We start from the raw sequence: 20,605 nt of genomic DNA, 5'->3' as shown, positions 1-20,605 counted from the left end.
ACCACCGGTGCCGCCCCCAAGTGTTATTTGTACATGGGAGACAGGAACTCTGTGCTAGGGTGTCATGTCTAATGTGGTTAAATACTTGGGAAGACAAGCATCTGGAGAGGAAATCGGCCATCTGCTTGATATATAGTTATATACACAATATGGTCAAGAGATTTAATGCCAATGCTGCAATCTCTGCATTAGCTGTCCTCAGCATTAGCACAGGTTATTAACAATTACTCTGCCATGGAAAAATTAATCCTCAGCGATTGTGTGCTATCTGCCGCCTGTTTTCTGCAATGGGAAAGAAAATCAGGCATGATTGTAATCAGTGAAAAGTTTTATAAGATCTTTATGTTGGAAGTGTCTTTAACTCAAGGTAAAATGAAACTGGAAGAGGATTATCAGATCTGTTGAGTTCTGCCTGACGAGAAGTCTGTGGCTTGGTTGCCACAGAGGCCTGGAGGGCCAGGTTCAGATCTGCTGAGCATGGGGCAAAGTTCTCACGTCTGAAAACAAAGACAGAAGCAGCTGGGGCTGACTGGGCAGACTGTCTCCAATATTTTAGACAGAAGGGAAGGTCTCACAGAGAGACAAAACTAGTATGATCAGCAACTAGTATGATCAGCAGAGTGTAGCCTTTCTGTGGACCACCACGCAGGATGTGGGAGAGGGGAGAAAGAGAAAAGAGTCAGCTGTGTGGATTCTGATGCTGCTATTTGGTCCAGGATTTTCCAAAAACTGAGAAGTCCCTTTTGATGGTCACTCCACATTACTACGTGACAAGATGGCACCGTGGTTAGCACTGCTGTCGCACAACGCCTGGGACCTTGACTGACTGTGAAATTTGCACATTCTCCTCGTGTCTGCATGGGTTTCCTCCCACAGTCCAAAGTTGTTTAGGTTAGGTGATTTGGCTCGGGTTAATTGCTCCTTAGTGCCCAAAGGGGTAGGTGGGGAAGTGGGCCTAGGTACAGTGCTATTTCGGAGGGTTAGTGCAGATTTGATGGGCTGAATGGCCTCCTGCATTGTAGTGATTCTGTTTCGAAGGGGATAAGAAGCAAATGTGTGGACTGGTTCCTGTAAAAACTGCAATTCTAAGAAGGGTGGGCAGTGATGTATAACAGTGGCATAGCAATTCCGGCCATGTTAAGATTCAAAGGACGGGTATCTTATCTAGTCTAGAGTATTAGCTGTTTCCTAAATGGTGTTTTGTGTCTGTGTTGATTTTTTAAAGTTAGTTTGTTGCAGTCAGAATCTTAAAACTTGAAATAGTCATAAAATTATTTTCAATTGGATATTGGGAATTAAAATTTCTTCTTTAAAGTTATCGGGACCGTAACATGATATAATGCAGTTGACTGATTAGTTATTGCCTGATTTGTGCTATCACTGAAATCTTATTTCATCACCATATTCCCTTACTTTAATCTAATTTACAAGTTCCAGCTCTCCAACATGCAGCTACATTTTAGTTCACCGGGTCTATCCACTGTGACTTTGCCTCAGAGCTGAGACTATGTAGAAAATGGAATTGCTCAAAGAAGGCTACATTTCCTTCACTCCTTTTAATAAAATGTTGACTTTCATGGCCTTTAATCAAAATTAGTTAAAATAGAAGAGGTGCAAAATCCAGGCTCACAGCTCACCTCGATGGAGGACCAAGTTATGACAGGTTAGGAAAAATCTACACTCCATTCTTGCAACATAACCAATAAGGTGGCACGTTAGCACAATGGATAGCACTGTTGCTTCACAGTGTCCCAGGTTCGATTCCCGGCTTGGGTCACTGTCTGTGCGGAGTCTGCATGTTCTCTCTGTGTTTGCGTGGGTTTCCGCCGGGTGCTCCGGTTTCCTCTAAGTCCTGGAAGACATGCCTGTTAGCTGCATTGGACATTCTGAATTCTCCCTCTTTACCTGAACAGGCGCGAGAGCATGGTGACTAGGGCCTTTTCACAGTAACTTCATTGCAGTGTTAATGTAAGTTTACTTGTGACAAATATTATTATAAAAGGAAGTGTGCCATTTTTCATGAGATGCACAGATATTAAGTAGCATTGAGCTAGAGTGAAAATAAAAATACAGGGTGAGAACATTGGTGTAATCTGGGAAAGGAGGAGTTAAAAATTAGATCTGGAAGACCTCTTCACGTACAATGATTAGTATGTAGATTGGTCTTCTAGATAAGGGAGTGACGGGGAAAAAACATTGTTCAAGAGACAGGCCTCATCGGTTATTTTTGTGATGGCTTTCTAGTGGGGCATTAAGTGTAGTTGCTAGGAAAGAAAGAAATATGGCAAAAGTTAAAGTACAGCTTGAGTGTTTAAGATCTTCACTGTAATGCAAACCATCTGCAGGACTGCCACCATGAACTGAGACAAGATGCACAAAAACTATGGGCACAATTCTACCATTACATCATGGCGGGTGAATTGCAGGAGGCCCAAATTATTTAAATACACGCAGTCATCTTGGAGTCACCGGTCACACTGGCGAGGCCTCAACTGGTCGCACATTAGTACTGGTCTCCACAAGCGGAGACCGGTTATGATGACCACTCAGGAGACTCTGAGACCATTAGAGCCCCCCCCCCCCCAGGTGGTTAGGGGCAGGCCAGTCCCGTGGCACTTCCAACTGGGCACCCTGACAGTGCCAACCCTGGTACTGCCAAGGTGACAGGTTGGCAATACCCAAGGATCAGAGTCTGAGGGGGGCCATGTCCATGAAAGGGAGTGAAAATGAGGGAGGCCCTCTGAAACCCCATAACGGGGTGTTCACACTGGGGGGGTTAAAGCACATATCTGCAGAGGATGGCATTGCCCATGAGATTGGGGGACACTCAAGCTCACTTGAGAGATCAGGACACCCTTTCATAATGGTGTCCTGATCACAAAGGAGTCTGCTGCTGGCAAATTCAGCCCCCCACTGCTTAGAAGTTTCAATATGTGGGCTAGACCAGGGAGAAACTCACCGAGGCCCAAGAAAAATGACTAGGTGTGGATGAATCCAGGTCTGGATCTCACCCAAAACAATAGTGGGAAACACCCCGTAAACCTGCCCCAAATGGCACTTGTGCTTGAATAGCACCCTACATTTAGTTTTTATGAATCGCTTTAGGGTCCTTCAAATTAAGACATCCCAAATCACTTCAGCAGGAGGACTGGTGGGGTGTGCCTCACTTCATGATTAAATACAAACATTAGCAATTATGATGAGAATCAAGGTTTACTGATCCATCTGAACAAAATCACAGCCAACAAGCAACATATGTAAAGGCGGAAGATATGTCAGTCACATATCGGATGAATGTAAATTAACTTTTATTCCATTTCTTTTTTCTATGCCAATAAAGTGACAATTCTGCTCAAGTTCATGCCAACTGATTGTTAATTAAAAAAATGTAATGGGCAATTACAATCCTTGTAATAATTTGCCCCTCTTGATTTTCTGGGCTTCATTCAAACATAGGCTCACGGGGTAAAAAGGATAGTGCTCCAAAAGAGATTGCAAGCAAAACTTTAGTTAAATTAATAAAAGTATTTATCAAAACTCAACTGAGCAATGCTGTGTTTCAGTATATTTAAATATTTCCGATAGAACACTATTCTTATATATTTTACAGTACATAAATCAATAAAGCTTGAAAAGAATATGAAATGCCCTCACAGGGTGGGTTGCTGTCTCAGCACAGCTTAGGTGAAAGGGGAGGGAGGATGAAATAGAGAGTCCAAGCTTACTGGGTAACCAAGGTTGATAGGAAAAGGACATAAGGAGAGCAGTTGAAGCTTTTGTATAGTGTTCCTCCTGAGGTCACAGTGAATATGGCCTGGGGATCTGCCTACCTCCTCACTTTGAATATGTAATATTAAGAAGGGGGAATACAATACATAATAAAGGTTTTCTTGACACCATAACGATCATGGGGTTGAGTTTCAAAACTGAGCAGGACTCAATTCTTCCAGCCATACGAGAAACTTCTATAATTTCACTGCTGGGCATTAAGTTGGGAGTCTTCCTCCAGTGGCGGATGGAGAATCTGAGACCCATCTTGTGACACTGGCAATGGCGCTCATGGTGATCTTGAACCCAACTGCACCTCCTTTCCAGCTAGAGAAGCCAGAGGCTAACTGGGAAGGGATCAAGAAGAACAATTAGTGAGTTCAAATCAATAAAACATTCGGAGAATTTTCTCTTCACGTTGGTCTTATATTTTTGTTAAAGTATACAATTTAATTTTTAAAAAATTACTTTTTCAGTTCTTCAATAATTTCTTTAAAGCTTGTGACAAACCACTTGGCTTTCTCTTTTACTTGCTGACGGACAATATTTCCACCAAATCCGATAAATGCACCCTAAGATAGGAAACCAATAGTTAATTGGACATTTCTATGAAAGTATTATTTGATACATACAAGCAGCAGTCAGAATCTAACGCAAGGCTGAATGTTTACCATTGGGCTCATTCTAGTACTAGACAATGAAAAGCTTAAACTTAAATTTATTAAATGTAAACACAAATTACACCTTTTGAAGTGACAAATTAAGTACTAGATCTGTACGTACTGCAGGAGGGCACGCCTCCAAGTCCGTGGCTCCATCTCCAATCATAACAACCTTCTTAAAGCCTCTTTCTTCTTTTAGAAGACTTATGATCCGGCCTTTTCCACCAGATTCTGCCGTTGGCTGGTTTTCATCAAAACCAGCGTAATCACCTAAAATGAACCAAGATCAACGCATGTATAGCCATTATACCTTGTATTGTAGTCAATGAGGCGCCCGAAAAAGGTAAGTGAAAAGTAATTTATTTTCTTCCCAGTTAGGAAATACAGCAACTAAACAACACTCCAAGTATCAGCCAGGACCATCCAGAGATGCCAGCTCGTATCTCGGGCAATTAACAAGGCCCACTGTTGGGCCTCTGCCCCTTAGCGGCGGAGCTCGTATTCCACGAGCCCCCCCCCCCCCCGGGGAGATCGATCGGGTCGTTCCCGTGGGGCTGATCACACCTTGTTTCATCAGTGAGTTTTTATTCACTGACACAATTTGGAGGTGGAGTTAAAAAGAGGAGGGGCACAAATTCCACACATCATGAAAGCCTGTGCCATCTGACCTTAAAACATCTCCCACCCTTGTTTTCCAGACCTCTCATAACGTGGTGGGAGCCCTGAACATCTCGACAACACACACAAATCTTCTCAGCTGCTAGGTGTGACCCAGAATTGTCACACAACCAGGCCAATATCAAGAAATGGTCACATGGGACAGTTCAAGTGCAAAAAACATCAGCAGATGCCGACTGCAAGTCAACGTGCTAGCTGCTTAGCTTGATTAATGTAAACTATTTTTACTTGAAGTTAGTTATGAAAAATAGGATTTAACATGATCTTAAGTTTCCCATCCCAGAACATCCAGAGTTCCAGCCTACTATCAAGTGTGTGCATATAAATTAAATATTTGTGATAGAAATAAATGAATGGCCTACTCTATGAGAATTAAGTGGAGATGCCGGCGTTGGACTAGGTGGGCACAGTAAGAAGTCTTACAACACCAGGTTAAAGTCCAACAGGTTTATTTGGAATCACTAGTGATTGCAAATAAATCTATTGGACTTTAACCTGGTGTTGTAAGACTTCTTACTGTACTGTGTGAGAAGCATATGTAAAAATGTTGAACTTCCTCATCTAGAGGGAAAGCCCAACAACTTGCTACAATTCAATGAATGAAATTGGATTTTTTTTTTTAAAGGGTCAAACTGTGTTCTTTGTTCACCAAACAAAAAGCTTGAATCCTATTTGAATGGGACGGAGCCTTGAAGGCGACAGGAAGAATAGTTTTTATTTGAATGCATCGAGTGGTTATGATCCAAAATACACTGGCTGAAAGGCAGTTTCAATCGATGCTTTCAAAAGGAAATTTGATCCTATCATGTATAGGGAAAAGAAATGTAGGGCTACAAGGAAGGGGACGAGGCTGTGAGACTAGATGGACTGCTCTTTCAGAGAGCCTGCACAAACTCAACTGGCCAAATGGCCTCCTGTGTTGTATCTATTCCATTATAAGTGCGTTCCTTTGGGTTTTCTGCACAAAATGTACTGGAAGTGGCTACTATTCTCCTTCTGTAAGGTTGGAAGAGGATATCTCTGCAACTCCAGACTCCATTGGGCCTGCTCATTTCCTAGTCCAAGTGGGGTGACTGGGTAGCATAGATCCGAAAGCATTTCAGTCATTCCCACCTCCTCTGCCTGCACCCTCTTTCTATTGTACACACAGCGTTAACATGTTTGATGTAAGGCAATCCAGGCAGCCACTGTGAATCACTGGAATCACAAGTCAACAGTAGGGCTCTGTCGTCCATTCTTACACTTTACAAAGTCATGGATAATTCTGTTCAAGGTCTGGACAAAATCTCTGTGTATGGATTGCCACAAGCATCCAACATGCTGTCCAGGTCTGTTTGTTAGTAACTTCATTGAACCATAGAAAGGTTAAGATGCAGAATGAGGCTGATGCACAATCAATTACCTCAGAAACGAGATTGGAGACAATTGAAGGCTTTAATACGCTAGATGTTTCCCCCAGCAGGGCAGTACAGAAGGAAGCTGCTGGGGCAGCATGGGCCCTTAAACCCCACCTTGCAAAGCGGAGCTAACATGCAAGCTTATCCAATGGAACAAGTACATTCTTCACCAATGATATTCCGGCATTACTAGGTATCGTAATCCTCCTAACACAGACTACCACATTCACCCCGTTAAAAAAAGAGTCCGGCGGGGGTGGTGGCTTCGTATTACAACATGGTAGAAGTGGTAGAAGTTATAGTTAAGGTACCTGTGGTAGTATGTATTAGGGGTCATGTGGGACTGTGAAGCCGTGATGCTATTGGCTGACAGATCTCGGGTCCTGGTTGGCTGTTGACTCCTGACTCCGCCCTGAAGGCGGAGTATAAGAACCCGAGCTTCTCCCCGCCGCTCCATTCTGTTGCTGAACTGCTGGGGACAAGTCTCGCTTAATAAAGCCTCATCGACTTCATCTCTACTCGTCTCTCTCGTAAGTCATTGTGCGCTACAATTTATTAAGCGAGCTTAAAGGACTATGGAGCTCCGGATCGCCCCGGAATGCCTGCGGATCAGCCCCCACGCAGCGAACTCAGCAGCAGTTTTTAAATACTGGCAAGCTTGTTTTGAAGGCTACCTCCAAACGGCCCCCGGCCGGATCACAGAAGACCAGAAAATGCAGGTCCTGCATTCGAGGGTAAGCCCGGAAATTTACCCTCTCATAGAAGACGCAGAGGATTTCCCGACGGCGCTCGCAGCACTGAAGAGCATCTACGTTCGCCCAGTGAACCAGGTCTACGCACGCTACCAACTCGCAACGAGACGGCAAAGGCCCGGAGAATCGTTAGAGGAATTCTACACCGCGCTGCTAATTTTGGGACGGGGCTGCAGCTGCCCGCCGGTGAACGCGATTGAACACACGGACATGCTAATTCGCGTTGCGTTTGTGGCAGGTATGAACTCTCCCCAAATCCGCCAAAGACTTTTAGAAAGAGAGTCGCTAGGACTCTGAGGCACGGGCCATTGCAGCTTCCCTAGATGTGGCCTCGCAAAACGCCCGCGCCTACGGCCCCGACAGCGCGGCAGCCCCTTGGGCTCCGTGGACCCCCGTCGCGACAAACCCCCCCCCCCCCCCCCCCTCACAGGCTTGCGCGGTTAAAGCGCCAGATCATCCCGGGGGGGCCCGCTGCTATTTCTGCGGGCAAGCGAAACACCCCCGGCAGCGCTGCCCGGCCCGCGCAGCTATTTGCAAAAGCTGCGGCAAGAAGGGCTATTACGCGGCTGTGTGCCGGTCCCGGGGGGTCGCCGCAATCCCCGGAGAAGAACGAGCCCAGCGCATCCCAAACGCTCCCCAACCCCCCCAGCGCCCCATGTGCGACCCGCGGGCGCCGCCATTTTGGGTCCCGGGCACCACGAGGGGAGGATGGGCGCCGCCATCTTGTGACTCCCCAGCCACGTGCGATTCATGGGGGCGGCCATTTTGTCCAACCCCGACCACGTGCGATCCATGGGGGCGGCCATTTTGTCCACCCCCAGCCGCGTGCGATTCATGGACGCCGCCATCTTGGATGACAACAAAGGACCCCAGCATCGACGGCTCCACGGGGTCCGAAGAAGACGCCGAGACACTACGACCACGACTGGCTTCGGTGACGCTGGATCAATCACGGCCCCGGAAGCTCCAGACGACGACAACAACGGTGCTGATCAACGGACACGAGACATCATGCCTGATCGACTCCGGGAGCACCGGAAGTTTCATTCACCCCGACACGGTAAGACGCTGTTTTCTGACCATCCATCCAAGTACGCAAAAGATTTCCCTAGCTGCAGGATCCCACTCCGTAGAGATCAAAGGGTTCTGCATCGCGAACCTAACGGTGCAAGGGAGGGAGTTTAAAAACTACAGGCTCTACGTCCTTCCCCAACTCTGCGCGCCCACATTACTGGGATTAGATTTCCAGTGTAACCTGCAGAGCCTAACATTTCAATTCGGCGGCCCAATACCCCCACTCACTATCTGCGGCCTCGCAACTCTCAAGGTTGAACCGCCGTCCTTGTTTGCAAACCTCACCCCGGATTGAAAACCCGTCGCCACTAGGAGCAGACGGTACAGCGCCCAGGACCGGATATTTATTCGGTCTGAAGTCCAGCGGTTGCTGAAGGAAGGCATAATCCAGGCCAGCAATAGTCCCTGGAGAGCCCAGGTGGTAGTAGTAAAGACCGGGGAAAAGCAAAGGATGGTCATAGACTATAGCCAGACCATCAACAGGTACACACAGCTAGATGCGTACCCTCTCCCCCGCATATCCGACATGGTAAATCGGATTGCCCAGTATAAGGTTTTCTCCACCGTGGACCTCAAGTCCGCCGACCACCAGCTCCCCATCCGCCCAGTTGACCGCAAGTACACAGCCTTCGAGGCAGACGGGCGTCTATACCACTTCCTAAGGGTCCCATTTGGTGTCACGAACGGGGTCTCAGTCTTCCAATGGGAGATGGACCGAATGGTTGACCAGCACGGGTTGCAGGCCACGTTCCCATATCTCGACAACGTAACCATCTGCGGCCACGATCAGCAGGACCACGACGCCAACCTCCAAAAATTCCTCCAGACCGCTAACGCCTTGAACCTCACATACAACGAGGAAAAGTGCGTTTTTAGCACAAACCAGTTGGCCATCCTGGGATATGTAGTGCGCAAGGGGATAATAGGCCCTGACCCTGAACGCATGCGCCCCCTCATGGAATTTCCCCTCCCCCACTGCTCCAAAGCCCTGAAACGTTGCCTGGGGTTCTTTTCATATTACGCCCAGTGGGTCCCCCAGTATGCAGACAAGGCCCGCCCGCTAATACAGACCACTACCTTCCCCCTGTCGACAGAGGCTCGCCAGGCCTTCAGCCGCATCAAAGCGGATATCGCAAAGGCCACGATGCGCGCCATCGACGAGTCCCTCCCCTTCCAGGTCGAGAGCGACGCATCCGACGTGGCTCTGGCGGCCACCCTTAACCAAGCGGGCAGACCCGTGGCCTTTTTCTCCCGAACCCTCCACGCCTCAGAAATCCGCCACTCCTCAGTGGAAAAGGAAGCCCAAGCCATAGTGGAAGCTGTGCGACATTGGAGGCATTACCTGGCCGGCAGGAGATTCACTCTTCTCACCGACCAACGGTCGGTAGCCTTCATGTTCGATAATGCACAGCGGGGCAAAATTAAAAGTGACAAGATCTTAAGGTGGAGGATCGAGCTCTCCACCTTCAACTACGAGATCTTGTACCGTCCCGCAAAGCTGAACGAGCCGTCCGATGCCCTATCCCGTGGCACATGTGCCAACGCACAAATAGACCGTCTCCAAGCCCTCCACGAGGACCTCTGCCACCCGGGGGTCACTCGATTCTACCGTTTTATAAAGTCCCGCAACCTCCCCTACTCTGTGGAGGAGGTCCGTACAGTCACCAGGAACTGCCACATCTGCGCGGAGTGCAAACCGCACTTTTTCAGGCCGGATAGAGCGCACCTGATCAAGGCTTCCCGCCCCTTTGAACGCCTCAGTCTGGATTTCAAAGGGCCCCTCCCCTCCACCGACCGCAACACATACTTCCTGAACATGGTGGACGAGTCCTCCCGTTTCCCCTTCGCCATCCCCTGCCCCGACATGACAGCGGCCACAGTCATTAAAGCCCTTGGCACCATATTCACACTGTTCGGTTGCCCCGCATATATCCATAGCGACAGGGGGTCCTCCTTCATGAGTGACGAGCTGCGCCAGTTCCTGCTCAGCAAGGGCATAGCCTCGAGCAGGACAACCAGCTACAACCCCCGGGGGAACGGGCAAGTAGAGAGGGAGAACGGCACGGTCTGGAAGACCGTCCTACTGGCCCTACGGTCCAGGGATCTCCCAGTTTCCCGGTGGCAGGAGGTCCTCCCGGACGCTCTCCACTCCATCCGGTCGCTGCTGTGTACCACCACTAACCCAACGCCTCATGAGCACCTCCTTGTCTTCCCCAGGAAGTCCTCCTCCGGAACGTCGCTGCCGACCTGGCTGGCGGCCCCAGGACCCATCTTGCTCCGGAAACATGTGCGGGCGCACAAGTCGGACCCGTTGGTCGAGAGGGTTCACCTCCTCCACGCGAACCCGCAGTACGCCTACCCCGACGGACAGGACATGGTCTCCCTGCGAGACCTGGCGCCCGCCGGCAACACACACACACCCCCGACACCGATCATCCCCTCCCTGCCACCGGCGCACCCCGCGACCGCCCCCTTCCCGGGATGATCGGTCCTCCTCCAGTGTCCGCCCAGGAGTGAAACAGGAACAAACACCGAAACGCTCCCGGAGACGACAACGCCGGAACAAGCACCTGCACCACCACCGGGACTGAGGCGATCGACGAGGAAGACCAGACCGCCCGCTCGACTCGTGGCATCGGCGTGACACCAAGAATGTTGTTGGACTGTAACAAAAAAATTTTCTCTTACTAATATTGTAAATAGTTTCACAAACCTTGTACATAGCCCAGTGTAGGGCTAAAACTGTAATGACATGCCCGAAATCTTCCTCCCAGGACCAGCCTTGTAAACCCCTACCACCATCCGAACCACCACCCCGCCTGGTTCATTTTTTAACAAGGGGTGAATGTGGTAGTATGTATTAGGGGTCATGTAGGACTGTGAAGCCATGATGCTATTGGCTGACAGATCCCGGGTCCTGGTTGGCTGTTGACTCCTGGCTCCGCCCTGAAGGCGGAGTATAAGAACCCGAGCTTCTCCCCGCCGCTCCATTCTGTTGCTGAACTGCTGGGGACAAGTCTCGCTTAATAAAGCCTCATCGACTTCATCTCTACTCGTCTCTCTCGTAAGTCATTGTGCGCTACAATTTATTAAGCGAGACTTGTCCCCAGCAGTTCAACAACAGAATGGAGCGGCGGGGAGAAGCTCGGGTTCTTATACTCCGCCTTCAGGGCGGAGCCAGGAGTCAACAGCCAACCAGGACCCGGGATCTGTCAGCCAATAGCATCACGGCTTCACAGTCCCACATGACCCCTAATACATATTACCACAGTACCGTAATGCCTCTGTACAGCGTTTTGCCTCATTACAACTTTTAACTATTTACAACAGTAATGTACATTTCAAAAGGAAGCAATTAGTCGATAGGGGGCCCTGGTCATCCTCTGCGATCGTCGTAGCTTTGGTGGTGATGTCGGTGGAGGTTCAGGCGTCTGTGACTCCAGGAGCGTGGTTTTGGCTTCTGCGGCGGCTTCATCACCCCTAGACGTGGCTGGCGGAATGGCCGACTGGCCTGGGACAGGGGCAGCTGTGGGGTGCGCCGGTGGGCAGGGCCTAGACGGGGCCAGTGGAAGAACCAATCCACCTGGGAAGGGGGCAGCTGTGGGGTGCGCCGGTGGGAGGGTGTGTGTGGGGATCCAGCGGGCGCCAGGTCCCGTAGGGAGACCGTATCCTGTCGGCCGTCGGGGTACGCCACGTAGGCGTACTGAGGGTTAGCGTGGAGGAGATGGACCCTCTCGACCAATGGGTCCGATTTGTGCGCCCGCACGTGTTTTCGGAGCAGGACGGGTCCGGGAGCTGCCAGCCAGGTCGGGAGCTAGGTCCCAGAGGAGGATTCCTGGGGAAGACAAGGAGACATTAGTGAGGTGTTTGGTTGGTCGTGGTACACAGCAGTGACTGGATGGAGTGGAGTGCATCCGGGAGTACTTCCTGCCAGCGGGAGACTGGGAGATTCCTGGACCGCAGGGCCAGTAGGACGGTCTTCCAGACCGTTCCGTACTCCCTCTCTACCTGTCCGTTTTCCCGGGGGTTGTAACTGGTTGTCCTGCTCGAGGCAATGCTCTTGCTGAGCAGGAATTGACGCAGTTCGTCGCTCATAAAGGAGGACCCCTTATCACCGTGTATGTAGGCGGGGAAACCGAACAGCGTAAAGATACCATGGAGGGCTTTTATGACGGTGGTTGCGGTCATGTTGGGGCAGGGTATGGCGAACCGGGAGTATTTGTCAATCACGTTCAGGACGTACGTGTTGCGGTCGGTGGAGGGGGGGGGGGCTTTGAAATCCATGCTGAGGCGTTCAAAGGGACGGGGAGCCTTTATCAGGTGCACTTTCTCTGGCCTGTAGAAGTGCGGCTTGCACTACGCGCAGATTTGGCAGTCCCTGGTGGCTGTCCTGACCTCCTCGATGGAGTAGGGCAGGTTGCGGGTCTTGATGAAGTGGAAAAATAGAGTGACCCCCAGGTGGCAGTGGTCCTCGTGAAGAGCTCGGAGGCGGTTCACTTGTGCATTGGCACATGTGCCGCGGGATAGGGCATCAGGAGGCTCGTTTAGCTTCCCTGGACGATACAAGATCTTATAGTTGTTGGTGGAGAGTTCGATCCCCCACCGTAGGATCTTGTCGTTTTTCTTCATCTTGCCCCGCTGTGCATGTGCATTATCGAACATGAAAGCAACCGACCGTTGGTCAGTGAGGAGAGTGAATCTCCTGCCGGCCAGGTATTGCCTCCAATGTCACACAGCTTCTACGATGGCCTGGGCCTCCTTTTCGACTGAAGAATGGCGGATTTCGGAGGCGTGGTGGGTGCGTGAGAAGAAGGCCACGGGTCTGCCCGCTTGGTTGAGGGTGGCTACCAGAGCTACGTCGGATGCGTCGCTCTTATAGAACATAGAACATAGAACAATACAGCGCAGTACAGGCCCTTCGGCCCACGATGTTGCACCAAAACAAAAGCCATCTAACCTACACTATGCCATTATCATCCATATGTTTATCCAATAAACTTTTAAATGCCCTCAATGTTGGCGAGTTCACTACTGTAGCAGATAGGGCATTCCACGGCCTCACTACTCTTTGCGTAAAGAACCTACCTCTGACCTCTGTCCTATATCTATTACCCCTCAGTTTAAAGTTATGTCCCCTCGTGCCAGCCATATCCATCCGCGGGAGAAGGCTCTCACTGTCCACCCTATCCAACCCCCTGATCATTTTGTATGCCTCTATTAAGTCTCCTCTTAACCTTCTTCTCTCCAACGAAAACAACCTCAAGTCCATCAGCCTTTCCTCATAAGATTTTCCCTCCATACCAGGCAACATCCTGGTAAATCTCCTCTGCACCCGCTCCAAAGCCTCCACGTCCTTCCTATAATGCGGTGACCAGAACTGTACGCAATACTCCAAATGCGGCCGTACCAGAGTTCTGTACAGCTGCAACATGACCTCCCGACTCCGGAACTCAATCCCTCTACCAATAAAGGCCAACACTCCATAGGCCTTCTTCACAACCCTATCAACCTGGGTGGCAACTTTCAGGGATCTATGTACATGGACACCTAGATCCCTCTGCTCATCCACACTTTCAAGAACTTTACCATTAGCCAAATATTCCGCATTCCTGTTATTCCTTCCAAAGTGAATCACCTCACACTTCTCTACATTAAACTCCATTTGCCACCTCTCAGCCCAGCTTTGCAGCTTATCTATATCCTTCTGTAACCTGCTACATCCTTCCACACTATCGACAACACCACCGACTTTAGTATCGTCTGCAAATTTACTCACCCACCCTTCTGCGCCTTCCTCTAGGTCATTGATAAAAATGACAAACAGCAACGGCCCCAGAACAGATCCTTGTGGTACTCCACTTGTGACTGTACTCCATTCTGAACATTTCCCATCAACCACCACCCTCTGTCTTCTTTCAGCTAGCCAATTTCTGATCCACATCTCTAAATCACCCTCAATCCCCAGCCTCCGTATTTTTTGCAATAGCCTACCGTGGGGAACCTTATCAAACGCTTTGCTGAAATCCATATACACCACATCAACTGCTCTACCCTCGTCTACCTGTTCAGTCACCTTCTCAAAGAACTCAATAAGGTTTGTGAGGCATGACCTACCCTTCACAAAGCCATGCTGACTATCCCTGATCATATTATTCCTATCTAGATGATTATAAATCTTGTCTCTTATAATCCCCTCCAAGACTTTACCCACTACAGACGTGAGGCTCACCGGTCTATAGTTGCCGGGGTTGTCTCTGCTCCCCTTTTTGAACAAAGGGACCACATTTGCTGTCCTCCAGTCCTCTGGCACTATGATGACATAAAAATCAAAGCCAAAGGTCCAGCAATCTCTTCCCTGGCCTCCAGCTCTTGACCTGGAATGGGAGGGACTTGTCAATGGCGTGCATCGTGGCCTTTGCAATGTCTGCTTTGATGCGGCTGAAGGGCTGGCGGACCTCTGTCGACAGGGGAAAAACTGTGGATTAGATCAGTGGACAGGCCTTGTCCGCATTGTTGGGGACCCACTGGGCATAGTAAGAAAAAAAGCCTCGGCAGCGCTTCAGGGCCTTGGAGCAGTGAGGAAGGGGGAACTCCATAAGGGGGCACATGCGTTCAGGGTCGGGGCCTATCACTCCATTACGCACTACGTAGCCGAGGATGGCTAGGCAGTCGGTGCTAAACACACATTTATCCTTGTTATACATTAGGTTAAGGATTTTTGCGGTTTGGAGGAATTTTCGGAGGTTGGTGTCGTGGTCCTGCTGGTCGTGGCCGTGGATGGTGACATTATCGAGGTACGGGAATGTGGCCCGTAAACCGTACCAGTCAACCATTCGGTACATCTCTCGCTGGAAGACTGAGACCCCGTTAGTGACACCGAAGGGAACCCTTAAGAAGTGGTAGAGCCGCCCATCTGCTTCGAAGGCAGTGTATTTGCGGTCACGAGTGCGGATGGGGAGCTGGTGGTAGGCGGACTTAAGATCCACCGTGGAGAAGACCTTGTAATGCGCGATCCCCTGTTGACCAGGTCGGATATGCGGGGGAGAATGCGCGTCGAGCTGCGTACACCTGTTGATGGTCTGACTGTAGTCGATGACCATCCTATGCTTCTCCCCGGTCTTTATCACCACTACTTGAGCTCTCCAGGGGCTGTTGCTAGCCTCAATGACACCTTCCTTCAGTAACCGTTGGACCTCTGACCTAATAAAAATCCGGTCCTGGGCACTATACCGTTTGCTCCTGGTGGCGACGGGTTTGCAATCCGGGGTGAGGTTTGCAAACAGGGAGGACGGATCGACCTTGAGGGTCGTGAGGGTGCAGTGAGGGGGGGGGGGGGGGTATAGGGTCACTGAATTTGAAAGTTAGACTTTGGAGGTTACACTGAAAATCCAACCCTAGGAGTGTGGCCACGCAGAGGTGGGGAAGGACGTGGAGTCGGTAGTTTTTGAACTCCCTTCCTTGGACTGTGTGGTTAGCTATACAAAACCCTTTGATCTCTACTGAATGGGATCCGGAGGCCAGGGAGATTTTTTGATTAATGGGGTGGACGGGGAGAGAACAGCGTCTTAGCGTGTCGGGGTGTATGAAGCTCTCCGTGCTCCCAGAGTTGATTAGGCAGGATGTTTCATACCTGTTGATTAGCACCATCGTCGATGCAGTCAATAGTGTTCGGGGCCGAGACTGCTCCAGGATCACCGAGGCTACTCGTGGTGGCAGTTGAATGTTCTCTTCGGGCGCTGTGTGGTCAGCCGAGCTGGGGTCCTGGGAGCCCATCCAAGATGGCGCCGCCCATTGGTCACACATGGCCGGGGTGCACAAAATGGCGGCGCCCATCCATCGCAGGTGGTGTCCATGGGACAAGATGGCGGCGCCCGGAGGCCGCACGTGGCCCTGGAGGAGGAAGATGGCGGCGACTGCTGGCCGCACAGGGATCGTGGAGAGGGTTGTGGTGGCGGTCCGCAATTGCCACCGGAGACCGCAGCGACTGCCTGGGCCTGGCATACGTCACGAAGTGGCCCTTTTTACCACATCCCTTGCAGGTGGATGCGCGGGCCGGACTGCGCTGTCGGGGGTGCTTGGCCTGCCCCAAAAAATAGCAGCGGGGCCCCCCGGGGTTGCCAGGCCGTCTTGCAGCACAAGCTTGTGGGGGGAATGCGATTTGGGAGGACAGCATACCTGCAACGAAAGCGTCCCGGATCAAAGGTTCTGTGTGGTCGCTCGCCGAAACTTGTGGGCAGCTGCAGTTTCTCCCCAACACCAGGAGCGCACAGTAGAATTCTTCCAGCGATTCCCCAGGGATTTGTCGCCTCATCGCTAGCAGATGTCGAGGGTAGACCTGGTTTACCGGGCGAATATAATGTCCTTTCAGCAGCTCCATTGCTGCATCGAAGTCGTCCGCGTCCTCGATGAGGGTGTAAATTTCTGGGCTCACCCTCGAGTGCAGGACATGCAGTTTCTGTTCTCCCGAGAATCCGTTAAAACACGCCAGCCAGTGCTTGAAGGTTGCCGCTGAGTTTGCCGCGTGGGGGCTGAGTTGCAGACACTCCGGCTTGATTCGGAGCTCCATTCTTTTAATTCTAGCGTATTAAATTGATGCACAATCAATAACCTCAGAAACGAGATTGGAGACAATTGAAGGCTTTAATACGCTAGATGTTTCCCCCAGCAGCACAGGTACAGAAGGAAGCTGCTGGGGCAGCACGGGCTCTTATACCCCGCCTTGCAAGGCGGAGCTGACATGCAAGCTTATCCAATGGAACAAGTACATTCTCCACCAATGGTATTCCGGCATTACTGGGTACCGTAATCCTCCTACACAGACTACCAGAAAGGCCATTCAGCCCATCGTGCCTGCACCAGCCAAAATAAAAGAGGACAAGGAAACTAGCTGCTCATTTTAATCCCATTTTGCAAGATCAGGTCTACCACCTTGCAGAATCCAGCACATTCAGATGCAGATCCAGGTACCTTTTAAATGAGTTGGGCTTTTCAGCCTCAACCACCAACTTAATCAGTTCATTCCAGACACCCACCACCCTCTGGTTGAAAATGCTTGAACTTAAATTTGGTCAAGTCTGAGAAAGATAGGGCAGCACAGTGGCGCAGTGGTTAGCACTGGGACTGTGGCGCTGAGGACCTGGGTTCCAATCCCGGCGCTGGGTCACTGTCCGTGTGGAGTTTGCACATTCTCCCCGTGTCTGCGTGGGTTTCACCCCCACAACCCAAAAGATGTGCAGGTTAGGTGGATTGGCCACGCTAAATTGCCCCTTAATTGGAAAAAGAATAATTGGGTACAAGTCTGAGAAAGCTGCTTACATTAAGCTGCTTTAGCTTCATGCTGATGCTGTCAGAATACCTGTCTCTGCTGGACTGGTCTCCGAGCTCCTGCCCCTTAATGGTGACTGCCAAACTCCCTCCAACCTGTTTGAATGGAATCCCATCCACACACTCTACCACTGATGAACAGTGGCAGCAGTATTTACCATTTACAAGGGGCACTTCAGAAACTCACTAAGGCTCCTGAGACAACCCCTTCCAAATCCACTACTACTACCATCTAGAGGGGCAAACACAGCAGATACATAGGAATACCACCACCTGAAAGTTCCACTCCAAGTCACTCACCATACTGACTTGGAAATATATCGCCGTTCCTTCACTGTTGCTGGCTCACAATCCTGAAGCTCCCACCCTGACAGCACAGTGTGTGTATCTACATCACATGGACTGCAGCAGTTCAAGAAGGCAGCTCACCACCACCTTCTCCAGGGCTTTTAGGGATGGGAATGAATGCTGGCCTAGTCAGCAATGCCCATATCCTTTGAATTAATTAAAAATCAAAATTAACTGAGGTGAGGTAGAGTCAGGTGACATTACATAGGTATTTTTGCAGATGGTTCAAATGTGTTGTTGGATGCTCATCTTGGGGCCAAAAACAATACCATGTTTCAAACACACCGGTTGAGCCTGAGAGGGTGGCCAGGGAGAAGGAAGGAGTGGGTACCTCGAGAACTGAATTTATAGGAGACACTGAAGACAATGGGCGGGTTTCTCCCTTAGCCATCGGGATTCTCCGTTTCGCTGGCTGGTCAATGGGGTTTCCCATTGTGGAGCAGTCCACACCGTTGGGAAACCCCTGGGCTACCGGCAAAATGGAGAATCCCAACAGCAAAGAATTCCGCCCAATGTCTTTGTTGGAAGGAATGTCTGCTAATCTGATAGTTGACGTCAGGTTGCATGACAAAGTAGAGGCAGTGAAGGGATTGATATTGGAGACAATGCGGTAGAGCAGTGAGGTGTCGGTGTCCAATCCTTGCACCAATTTTCAGCCCTGCTTTTCTTTGTTCCCCTTTGTGGTGCTCCCTTCTACGCCTGGTCAGCAGTTCATTTCTTACTAAGCGGAGAAGTTTCTGATCTAGAAATGGCCAATTCCCATCCTCGTGATCCTTACCATTGAAGTAAAACTTCAGCTTGTTTGCATAAACATTGGATAAGGGAACATTTATCTTTGCTGCTACATGTTCCACGATGCACCTAAATCCACCCGATATCAGGAAGACTTGCACACCGTGCTGCTGAAGATGATCAACCAGGATCCTGTTTTAAAAATAAAAGTTCAAAGAAAGAATTGTGCCTTGATGGGATGAAAACTAAACAGATTATTTGATAACACGGACACATTCAACTTTGAAAATTTTTTACATCAGATCAAGCCTTCGCTATTGCGACTCCTTTGAAACTGACCGCAACTTCAGGATTTAGCACAAGTACCAATTGATAAGGAAATCACGAAGTTGCGGTCTATCTTTCACAGCTCTATCATAGGGTGAGCTGCAGATTCTCCCTGCCCTGTCAGAGCCTGTGAAGAGTAAAATCAAATACATTTGGGGAGTATGTCCCTTGCTTCATACTCATACCACTACTAGAAACCCCATGAAAAGCTAAGCCTTGTTCATTGTGGCAGAACTGGATTTTTAAATTGTAAACAAAGTAATAACTACTGCTGAAGAACCAATCTGGATCTGAAAAAAAAAAATCATAGAATGTTGTATCCCAATTATGCTAGTGACAAGATTTTTACAATAATTATTACTTTAAAGTTTTTTTTCATATTCCACCTTCTAACTTACCCTGTGTATGTTCCAATCTTCTTTTTCTTTTCTAAAATTAAAAAAAGGGGATACTTTCCATTTCCTGGTTGTTTGTCTGTGAGAATTCTTTAACGTGATTGGTTGCTTGGACAGCTTGCTGACATCATTGCAGCTCAATGGTGGGAATCCCCTTTAAAGAATGCTACAATGAATCCCCATTAAAGAATGCTACAATAAGGAGAGGGAACTTAATGCTTAATGTATTACCTCCAAATTTGCAGATGCAGATGATACAAAGTGGTGGGAGGGTTGTTGCTAATTGTTTTTCTCTTTATTTGGCTCTGAATATGGCGGTCAATATGGTCCCATTCCTTAATTCTAATTACGTTTTGCTCTAGAGTCACCAGGTATTTCTTGATACCGCCACAAGGTTCAAACCGAATACTGATCAAAGACTCGATACACCAGTTAGTTAGTTCAAAGTCAAATGCTTATTTATTTACACACAGTTAAATATAATCATGTACAAATACTACAGACTAAACTATCACTACTGCTGAAGCCTATACTTAGCTTCGGGCGCCCACTCAGTCAGAGGAACAATGGCCGTTGTTCGGTTCTGAGGCTGCTGGGGTGGAACTGGTACGGGATAACAGCTAAGGTCGTCTGTCTGGTTGCGTGCGTTGACCTTGGACTTACTTGTTCTGGTGCAGCTTTTGGGCAGGTCTCTCCTCAGTGAGAGCCGGAGCCAAGAGAGCGATTCTCTCTTGGGGGATCGTTCTTATACCCAAAGGGGCTTCGCGCTTTTGGGCGGGCCTTGAAATTGGCCCCAATTAATTGGGCCGTTTCTCGATTGTTCCTATTGATTTCCTCCAATAAAGGGGTGGGTGCCCTGATGGCTGGGCGTGTCCTAGGTGGCCGTTGGCCTGCTTTGTTCTGGCCTCCTCTGGCGCCGGGGTGTCTGCCTTAGTATCGTTTACTTAAATGTTACTCTTTTGTCCCCGAAGATGGACCATTAGTATGCTAATGGGTTTGCAGTTTTGGTCTTATCTGGGAGCTGCGGCTCCAATATGCAGACAAACCCTGAACCTGCTTGTTTTCTCAGTATTGTCCATTTTCCCTGCAATCTTTGCAAAGTATCCATTTTGTAATCGGGAAGTGGCCATGAGGATGCAGAGATGCTT

General features: G+C 49.5%; 1 protein-coding gene across 4 annotated transcripts in view; it reads right to left on the bottom strand.

Moving 5' to 3' along the window:
* Positions 1-3,291: 3,291 nt before the first annotated feature.
* Positions 3,292-20,605, bottom strand: part of psph (phosphoserine phosphatase) — a 34,186-nt gene continuing 16,872 nt past the window's right edge. For 3 of the 4 annotated variants that reach the window (XM_072469435.1, XM_072469433.1, XM_072469436.1), the window contains 4 exons: positions 18,782-18,927; positions 4,552-4,700; positions 4,237-4,340; positions 3,292-4,115 (listed from right to left, as the gene is read on the bottom strand). In XM_072469435.1, coding sequence (XP_072325536.1) covers positions 4,112-4,115; positions 4,237-4,340; positions 4,552-4,700; positions 18,782-18,927 — 403 coding nt within the window. In that variant the 3' untranslated portion in view covers positions 3,292-4,111. Of the gene's footprint in view, positions 4,116-4,232; positions 4,341-4,551; positions 4,701-18,781; positions 18,928-20,605 lie in introns of those variants that run through there. The other variant, XM_072469434.1, reaches the window with a different exon arrangement.

This window comes from Scyliorhinus torazame, chromosome 12, assembly GCF_047496885.1.
Source record: "Scyliorhinus torazame isolate Kashiwa2021f chromosome 12, sScyTor2.1, whole genome shotgun sequence".
NCBI classification, from domain to species: domain Eukaryota; kingdom Metazoa; phylum Chordata; class Chondrichthyes; order Carcharhiniformes; family Scyliorhinidae; genus Scyliorhinus; species Scyliorhinus torazame.
The sequence above is the reverse complement of the archived record's forward strand: the minus strand, read 5'-3'. Positions and strand labels throughout refer to the sequence as shown.